The sequence below is a fragment of the Rhagoletis pomonella genome, unplaced genomic scaffold (genome assembly GCF_013731165.1).
Source record: "Rhagoletis pomonella isolate Grant_MI unplaced genomic scaffold, Rhpom_1.0 Rhpom_scaffold_06279, whole genome shotgun sequence".
Classification (NCBI taxonomy): Eukaryota; Metazoa; Arthropoda; class Insecta; order Diptera; family Tephritidae; genus Rhagoletis; species Rhagoletis pomonella.
This window is the reverse complement of record NW_023464814.1, coordinates 1-10007: the sequence shown is the minus strand read 5'-3', so window position 1 is coordinate 10007 and position 10007 is coordinate 1. Positions and strand designations below refer to the sequence as shown.

The window sequence follows — 10007 nt, the reverse complement described above, 5'->3', positions numbered from 1 at the left end:
CATTTTGCAGTTTTTATACGGCTAAATAGCATATAAATTACGTAATTCACGTAGATATATCAATATTACGTTCAACATTTCGTTTAAAATGCCAGATTTCCTGCAAATACATTAGAATTTACGAAAGGAATTTCTCTACTAATTGCCTACTTTGCGTACTTTTCTACTACCATTTTCGAAACAAGGGATTGCATTCTTGCCCTTTCTCTGTCCTCCGTAAATGCAACCTTTTGTAAGGGAGTGTCAAACCGCAGCTGTCAATAATTATCTAAGGCTTTCTGCTCATTGGTCGTCCAATCATAGTTGAGTCATAGTTATCGTCATGAAGCAACGATTACATGACGATTACACTTCTGCACACTTGGTCGTGATATTTCAATTCATTTGGCGTCTAAAAATTCACTTGGAGCAGGTATTTTCTGTTTTTTTTTGTTGATATTTTCGCGAAATATTTACAAAAACCTGCAATTTTTTAAATATAGACTGTGCTGCAACATTTCTAGACGTAATTTTCCAGTAATATCTCTTCTTTTCTTTTCCTGGAATGTGTTTTGTGTATGCACACAGAGACTTAATACAATTTCGTCATATTTTATAGTTAAAACGCTCATATTTATTAAATTTTAATGCAATTATCCACTTTTTAATAATTTCCACAGATTTTATGCAAAAAAATACTAATTTTTATACAATTTTAATGCAAATATTAACTTTTTCACTAATTTTCCCCCATAAAATGTAAACAAACAATGCGTGCACAACGATTAGCAAACGACAGTGCCGTACTTATCCGTTTCTGCATCTTCTACGATTTGCCGATAACTAGCCGATAACGACAAGTGTGCAGATCTCCTTTGAAATGCATGTGCTCGGCTCAAAATTTCAGGGCGAGACGATAACGCAACTATGATTGGACGACAAGTGTGCAGATAGCCTAACCTTGTATTATTGAATCATGTCATGGTTCTTGCCACTGGACTGCCACACGTGCATTGTGGAAGAATACACAATGCACACGTGTTTACCAACTCCTGAAGTGGTTAGTTTTTTAGTTTTTTCGCAATAATTTCTTTAAATAATTTGTTAAAATGTCTGACAAGTAAGTTAGAATGTTTGTTTTAAAACTTTTATTATATATGCAAATCTTCGCTTGCCTACAGATATGCTGTCCCCAACAAGTTGCCGGGCAAAACTGTATCAATCCTTGCGCACCGTAAACGCCGTATCCTTCAAGATAAAGCTACCCTTGAGCAGAAGAAGGCATTAAAAACCAAAAGAGTTGCAAGTGCGAAAAGACACCATAAATTCCGTCGCCCGGAATCATTTGTTATGAATTATCTAAAAGCAGAAAGAACGGCTAATCGCATCAAGCGAACCATTCATCGCACCAACTTGGTGGCAACGAAAGATGCCGATAAAACCAATAAGAAACTACTTTTAGTTATGAGACACGCCGGGTAAGCAAACGTTATTAAATTCATAAACATTTAAAATTTTTGTTTATTCTACAGTAAAAAGATCTTTGACCCAACCACGGATAAAATATTTAACACTCTGCACATGCCTAATCGCCACAATGCTGTATTTCTAAAAAATGATAAAGAAACACAAATATTGTTGAAGGTTATTGAACCGTTTGTAATTTATGGATACCCTTCATTGAGTACAATTCGGGAGTTGCTGTTTAAGAGGGGTTTTGCTCGCGTTAATATCAGAAAAACGCCCATTCAATCCAACACTTTGGTTGAAGAACATCTTGGTGATAAAGGAATAATTTGTTTGGAGGATATTATTCATGAAATTTATACAGTAGGACCTAACTTTGATGCTGTTAAAGAGTTCCTTTGTTCATTCATGGTAAATGTTTTTATATTCATGTATCTAGTTGAATAATGCCACTGATTTCTTACATAGCTTTCTAGTCCACGAGAAGGTTGGAAAAAAAAGGTTTCAGTACCGTACAAACGTGGTGGTGAATATGGCGACAGGGGCGATGCTATCAATGAATTAATAATGCGTTGCATATAAGCATTGAGTTTTAGTTTAACAGTGGCTTTCAAATATTTTTATTTTCTTAAAAAATAAAATATTTTTAGATTAAGTGAATATAAATGAAATGTTTGTACTCTTAATTTGTATCAAGGTACATTGAACAGGTAGTATCAGTAGAGCAGCTGATTTGATTTATTTTCAAATTATTTGGTCTCGAAAATGTCAAATATTTTTAATTTTTTCTCACAAAAATTCTGAATTGTTAAAATCCATTTGCATGTGAAACCTTTTTCCATACAAAACAAGCGATTGAATAGCAGCTTTTGGAACGTTCGCCCAACTCAGCAGCACGACCGCTGATTACTGGGCCTTGCAAAGGATGGATCAATGCTTCGAGAAGCAAACAAATTTACTAGGAAAGAAAGTTGCATCAATTTTTATTTTTTTCCAATTTCAATTTTTTATTTTTTATAATTTTTTGTATTTCACATGGCACGCTTTGATTTAGAAGAAAAAATTCAGAACAGTTTTTGACACTTTCGATACCAGAAGCAACAACAAAATACACGCAAATGTTGTTTTTGCTCTACTGATACTACCTGTTTAATGTGCCTTGATTTGTATTATGGCTGATCAACAGAGCTTGGTAAATGCAATTACCATTACATTCCTCAGTAATTGTAATTAGGATTCAATTCCTTCAATCCACAGCAAAAGAATTGATTACTTTTTCAATTACTTAGAAGTAATTTCAAATAGAATTTTTTTCTCTTAATTCCTTTACAAGGAATTGCATATTGTAATTGGAATTAATTACATGGTAGCAATGTAAGTTTTTTTCCAATTCCTTTGAAAAGCATTGAAAATATAATCAATTTTCCACGCAATGGAATTGCCAGAGTATTTTAGTTTTTCCAAATACTCGAAGGAATGTAAAATTAATTGAGAAACTGACAGGTCATTCACGAATGTGAAATATGGAATTTTGGTTGTGGTCAAAGATTAAAATCGAACCAATATATTAGACATATTTTCTCTAAAAGTATTGTATTTTATTTCTTGGCGAAGTATTAGGGCGGGTTATGCCTGCTTCGAAATATACGGGTCTTATCTTTCGCGAAGCGCGTTCATAAACCAACCAGCTACATGGAAGTTCTTCCAGTTAATAATTAACAATATGCAATAAAAATAAATACTTTTGAAATCGTTGTTATTGTAGCGGTTACAACAACCCCGCCCACCTCGACTAGTCCCTCAATCGTTGTCGTATGGGGTCCGTCCATAGGGACAGAGGCGGGAGTTGATTGGGGTTTAGTGGGCATGCGAAGAAATGTTTCGCGTCGTGGGGATGGGACATGGATTAGACAAGGGTTAGAGACATGAGCCACTTAACAGTAGTAAGAGTTTTTATTTTTTGAATTTTGAATTGTGTCGTTATTGCAGAGGACCATCGATATGTAGTTCAGAATAATCTTAAGGCAACATTGGAAAATTTTATTTAATTTCAATTCTCTCTTTGCTCCATTAAAAGGAAAAAATAAAAATAATAGTTCATTCATAAAACTACAAGTTGTCGAAATATAACTTTTCAAATGTCCAGCAAAAATGATTCGCTTATTGACGAGGACATTGATTATCAAACAGTTTCCACCGGCCACTCCATTAGCATTGAACGTCCCGAACGACTACATGAATGGCTCAAAGCTGATGATATCGAATACATACGTCACAAATTCATTACCCATCCTCTGCAAAAACTCAATCTTCGAGAACTACGTGAAGCGCTTGATAATCTCGATATAAAATTTACTGATATTGAATACAATCGTCTCTTTCTTAAAATCAATCAAAATCGGGACTTTCTTTGCGACTGGAATGAATTTATATCCTACTTGATATTTGGATTCCAAGAAGATGATCCGAGTACCCAGAAGGAGGCACTCATTCTACCTATATCGACTGCACCAGTAATTAAAAAGTCTGAACATCGCTCACCCATTTGCTCTATAAGTTTATTACGCGCACAAGCAGACGAGATGGACGAGGATGATGAGGGTGGCAAACAAATAAATCCGGCTCTTGAAGATTCGCCAGAAGCTTGTGGGATGTGGATAACAGCTAGTCATGAGGGTCAAATACGTTTCTGGTCTAATACACTTGAGCCGCTGCGTAGTGGCACTTCGGAAAGTAGTAAGTTTTCGACCTTTCATTTTGGCCGAGTTGAACAAAGTACGCCAGTCGTTCCTTTCTGCGCAGACTGATGCCAATTGGAAATGCCAAGTCCTTCACTTGGTCTTGCAGCACTATGTCAACGCAGTGGTAAAGCTCATCCAGCATATCGTTCCATCGTCTGCGGTATTCGCCGCAAAATCTTTCTCTCGAATACTCCAAGAGCCGCCTCATCGGATGTTGGTTGGTTGGTTGGTTTAAGTGGATTGTTACCCTGATGAGAAGCAATTAGCAAGTTGGCCATTTTGATTTCACAACTCGTGCAACCGCCATTTGGCGGCTTTACTAAATTACAGTACGTCATACAGAGAGAGGCAGCTGCACTCTGCAGGAATGGTTTGCGGAGTGTCTTTAGCCTCATCTTTGCGTGGCCTGGACACTCACATAGCAAGTGTTCGACTGTCTCTTTTGAGCCCGGGTCATCGCAACTGCGGCATAACCTATTGAAGGGCAGTCCTGTCTTTTCGGCATGCACCCCAACGGTCCAGGCCCTGTGCAAACTGCAGAAAGTTTGTAGGCATCTGTTCTGCTCATTCCTAAAAGAGCTTTGTTTTTAAGTGTGTCGTAGGTCACCCAGAACTGTCGGATAATCCTGTAAGATCCTGTGCAGTTCCACCTTTGCTTGGCCCTCGAATGATAAATCTCAGTAATTTTTTTCTTAATCTCCCCTGGCTATCTGAGAGGTTATTAGCCTGCGTTCTCGCGAGTACATTCTCTTTGATGCCTTACTGCCTCCTTAATAGCAAACGTTTCGGCCAGGAAAACACTTGCTTATTCTGTTGGCAGAATGATAACTTTAGGTTAAATTGCTCAATGAAAACCCCTGCAACAACTCCGCATTCCATCTTTGACCCATCCGTAAAGACAGTTAAGTCCGGGAAGAACCCGAAATTTTCCTGATGCCAGTCACTGTGGCTTGCGAATTTCGAGCGGGGTTTATGGCGAGCCCATAATTGTGTAAGCAAGGGCTGGCCCCCAGACCAGCGCCTCGTAATAGATTATGGGTCAGACTATAGCCGTGTACATCCAGTTCACAATTCTTGGTTTCAAACCCCATCTGTTGCCCAACTTTCTCTTGGCTGCATAGAAAGCCACCGTGACCTTCATAGCACGCTCTTCATTGTTTGGTTTCCAGATAAGTTTGGGATCCAGAACAACTCCAAGGTATTTCACCTTGTTTGACAGATCCAGTTCCGTTCCTCAGAACTTTGGTTTAGTAAAATTAGGTAATTTTGTTTTATTTGTGAAAAGCATAAGGTCACTTTTCTCAGGGTTGAATATAGTAATTTTCTTAACATATTATCGATACCGAATATTTTAGAGAAAATCTCGTCAAAATCCGTTCAGTAGTTTTCGAGATTACCCCGTACAAACAATCTCGACTTTCCTTTGTACTATGTATAGATTTATATTTATATATATTTATATTTATATTTATATTTATATTTATTATAATCATCTAACCATCTCAACTCTCCTTATGTAAAGTATTTAAATTATTACTCTTTACTTTGTACTTTACTTTATCTATGTACATACATTAGGGCGGTGAGGGGCACCGAAATTGCGCATATGGAAACTGTGCATTTAGACATTATTTCGGTTTTCAAACGAAAGTGTGCATGTATGCATTATTTCGGGTTTTTCATATGCATTATCTCGGTTTTCAACCGAAACTGTGCATATATGCATTATTTCGGTTTTTTTCATATGCATTATTTCGGTTTTCAAACGAAAGCATGCATATGCATAATTTCGGTTTTTCTAATATGCATTATTGCGGTTTTCAACCGAAACTGTGCATATATGCATTATTTCGGTTTTTTTCATATGCATTATTTCGTATGCACAGTTTCCATATGCACAATTTCAGGGTGCCGGGCGGTGACTATGCGCGTATAGCATAGGAGGATTCTACGTGTAATTCTAAGCAAATTTTCTGAAGAAACTATGGGTCTAAAATGAATTTGAAGTTAGCCAAATTGGCAAACTCCAAATTGGTTTTAGACCCAAGCTATGTGCTATACGCGCATAGTAAAAAAAAAGGAGTGAGTACTAGGTACTCATGAAGTTTGATGTGTAAACATATTCGAACGGCAAAGCATAAAAGTACGTTTACATATAAATATAATCTCAATCAAAGCTCGTTAGCTGTCAAATTTGTTGTGCTTGTTATTCACACAACTCGAGGAAAAGTTAAACTTCTTCTCTGTGCCACCGTGGTCACTTTTTTCTGCAACACATATTATGCCAATTAAATATATTTTAACTGAATATTTTATTAAAAATACCTTTACAAACCTATTTTCCTTACAAGCGTCAATTTTTGTTTACTTTAACATTTAACATTCCACCTCTTCTTCGCAAGTTTAATCGATAAAACTAGGTTGGACACCAAAAAGTTATCGGGTTAATCTGAGATATTTTTAATTATAATTTTGCATGGCTAATCTCTTTTTCTAATAACAGATTAGGGAGTTAAGCTCGAAAATTTGGATAATCTTTTTATATGTAAAGCTATTATTAGGCGATTCAGTTACATACATACAAATGTAGGTTAGGTTAGAAATTAAACATTAAAATATCTTGGAAACACCGCATCAGTTATTGTTTTTGATTATAGTTTGAGCATTTCTATTTGTATATATTCCTAAATTTAGTTTTTCTTTTCGGAATATAATCTGTGGTTCATGTAAATGAGAGCGATTTTCGGGAGAGTTGTGTAGAGATTGAAGTTGCAGGATTTTACCCGATGCTTTTTGACACGAAAAGTATTGGATCAGAACTATTATTTCATCCATACATATGCATATTATACATACATATATTCATGTATGTTCATCAGTTATCAACGGTCCCAGTTAAAATGATTTCAGCACTTTTTTAAATTTTCGCCTTGCTTTTTTATCAAAATAGACTACTAAGCCTATGCCTAAAACCCTCTACGAATATCAAAACCAGCGCATGAATCACGTATGGCGACAATCGTCTGAACGATATCGTGTCGAGATTGTCTTGCTTCATAAAAATCAAAAATTGTTTGATCATTTGTGCGATATCGTCAACTCAATTCCAGTTTTGCTTTACGTAACAGTAACAGTAACACTTAACAGCAACAAAAATGCATTTATTATTTTCTTATGAAAGTATACCTCAAAACTTGCTAAAATTCCGAGTCCCAATTTATAACAGGTGTCGATATGAAAATAAAAAACAACATCAAACCAACAAGTTATTTAAAAAAATGTATTTTTGAATTTTTTTCGTGAAGAACCTACGCATGCCCACGCTCTTATTAAAATTCTTAGTATTGAATTTAAGAACTTTAGTGGCTTCCTTGGGACATATAAATTATTTTATAGAGAAATTTCGATTCGATTCCCGTTTGTGGATGAATTGCCTTTACAAAAATACCACAAACGTTTACATTGCAGACTAAGAATTTTTAGATTTTTGTCCACTACTGTTCTCGATGTTTTTGCTCCTTAACTGTAGAAGTCTATAATAATTATGCCAATTCGTCTTTCTTGAATTCTTAATGAGTGTATTTTTTTCTTGGATATCTCTGTAATTTGGCGTTAAGGCTTCTGAAGAGACCCCCAATGTGAGATCAGATATCAGCCGAGTTGTAACCAAGAGTGATATCCAGAACGTCTTCTCTCTGCAGAGGGGATTCACGAAGATCATAATGGCGAATTTCCACTAGGCATTGAAATGACAAAAAATTTATTCTATTTAAAAAATTCCATGTGGAAATGAACTTAATGACTATTTTTTTAACGTAATGACATGATTATTTTTTAATGCCTAACTTTGTCATTTAAAATTTTTGCAATTTAATGCCTAGTGAAAATCCAGCATAAGAGTTGTATTGTCATTTTATACATATATGTAGGGTTAAACACAAACTGGGAAAAATTATAGAATTTAAGAAGCTATCACATATCGTTTTGATGCCTTGTGAATCTCCTAGTTATGCAGATCTTAAACTTTAATATTTCCCAGAAAGCGTGTACACGAAAATTGTACGTGTCTCCATGTACATATGTATATGTTTGTATGTATGTTCACTTTTAAATAAAGTTTCCGTGGGAGTCAATGACTGGAATAATGAAATTGTCACAGAAGAAAATATGGGTTACGTTTTATTTATGTAATAAATAAGTATGTATGTATATATGTAACAACATGTCCGTAAACCAAACTTTCGTAAAAGGTAATTTACATATCATTTCGTAAACTTATGTAGGTTCGCGTGTTTGATTTGAGAAGAAATCGTTTAAGCTGCAAAGGAATTTAGTACATAAATGGCGAATGGCGGATGGGCGTACCAACGAATAAATAATGCAATATTTAAATTTATTGCTTAAGACATGCTGCTACATTAGTGCAAACATGTTTACATACATATGTACATGCAGTTCTTACTTATGTAGTTATATTTTTCACAATCATGTCAAAATGTAAAAACATTCGCAAACAACTGTTGACGTTTTAACGACTTTTGTGGCATTTGATTTGGTTATTATTCGTTGGCATGTCGCATGTGGCATGCGACAATAATGGATGGCACCTGTTGCATCACCCACATACCAAATAAGAAACTTGTTATTTTCTGTAGTAATTTTCTTTTCTTGGTACTCGTATACATATATATCACAGCATACCGGAGGAGGAGCGGAGCAGCACATTTGTATGCCACTACTTCGCTTGCTGTTTATATTTTTGCGCAAGGAGCGCTTCTTGACGCGCACCAAACGAGTGATTAGACATCAACCGGAGCCTATGCTGTTGAGTTCATATAAGGCGCATATTAAAGCAATCAATTCCATCGTATACATTAATACGCCGAAAATATTGATATCGTAAGTAAATGCATGTTGTTTTTTTTTTTTTGTGTATTATTTTGGTAATTAAAATTGTATTAAAATCGCTGTTTTATTGAATACTTTTTCCGATTTAGCGGCAGTCACGATTGTTCTTGCCGCTTATGGTCACTTGGCGGTCGTTATCTTGGTACTTTGGGCACACCTTTACCCTGGCTTAGGTTATCACCCTTCGAAGCAGTGGAGGAAGATCAACAATATCGTATGCCGCCCGACATCAAAAAAGTGGCAAGCTCCACAACAATGAAGGTAAATTTACTTAGATAATTTCGAGGGTGTAGAAACATAAATTTTAACACATATGCACAAATGGAGATATCTCACAAAATTGTGTTTAACGTGGATTTTTCTTGCTCTAACTTACTCTACTTTTTGTTTCATGAGCCTGCGCTAAATGGGACTAGAGCAATTTAGAGCACGATTTTCTGCACCAGCTTTTTTTATGGAGTAACTTAGAGCAAGCAAACACACATACACACTTTACATTTGACGAATTGAACTGTCGAGCAATCAACTGTTTTGAGAATTTCTACCTGAAAAGTGTTTCATGAGATTTATGATCTGACTTGCTCTATTGTTTTTTTGACAGCTGCTCTATTCTGCTCTAAGTTGAGCTGCTTTGCACTTTTTTCGGTTTCATTAAACACAACTATTGTCACTTAACTTAATCAGCTGACCACAAGTGTATGTAGATACTTTTTCTGCCGGCAAACCTGTCGTTGGGCAATCGGAAACCGGAGCGTTGTTGTTCTAACAGCACATAAATCACCCGAAGAGTTTTTGGGGAATAATAGTTGCGTTTTTTTACTAATTTCCAGTAAAAGTTTTTACGAATTTTCATGTTTTGGCGTTTTCGTACGCAAAAACTTGCAAAGTAGGGGAAATTGAGAGAGCGAAAAA

General features: G+C 35.8%; 1 protein-coding gene across 1 annotated transcript; it reads left to right on the top strand.

Annotated features, from left to right (window-relative positions):
- Positions 1-952: 952 nt before the first annotated feature.
- Positions 953-2108, top strand: LOC118755443 (60S ribosomal protein L7-like). Its single transcript, XM_036490276.1, has 4 exons — positions 953-1099; positions 1161-1457; positions 1512-1857; positions 1915-2108. The coding sequence occupies exons 1-4, from the start codon at positions 1089-1091 to the stop codon at positions 2026-2028; spliced, it is 768 nt and encodes a 255-aa protein (XP_036346169.1). The 5' UTR covers positions 953-1088; the 3' UTR covers positions 2029-2108.
- Positions 2109-10007: the final 7899 nt, after the last annotated feature.

Bases quoted from the DNA above. Each gene is read 5' to 3' on its own strand.
- LOC118755443 (XM_036490276.1), top strand. The intron at 1,458-1,511 runs GTAAGCAAACGT...TTTATTCTACAG, and splicing joins TTAGTTATGAGACACGCCGG to TAAAAAGATCTTTGACCCAA. The intron at 1,858-1,914 runs GTAAATGTTTTT...TTTCTTACATAG, and splicing joins AGTTCCTTTGTTCATTCATG to CTTTCTAGTCCACGAGAAGG.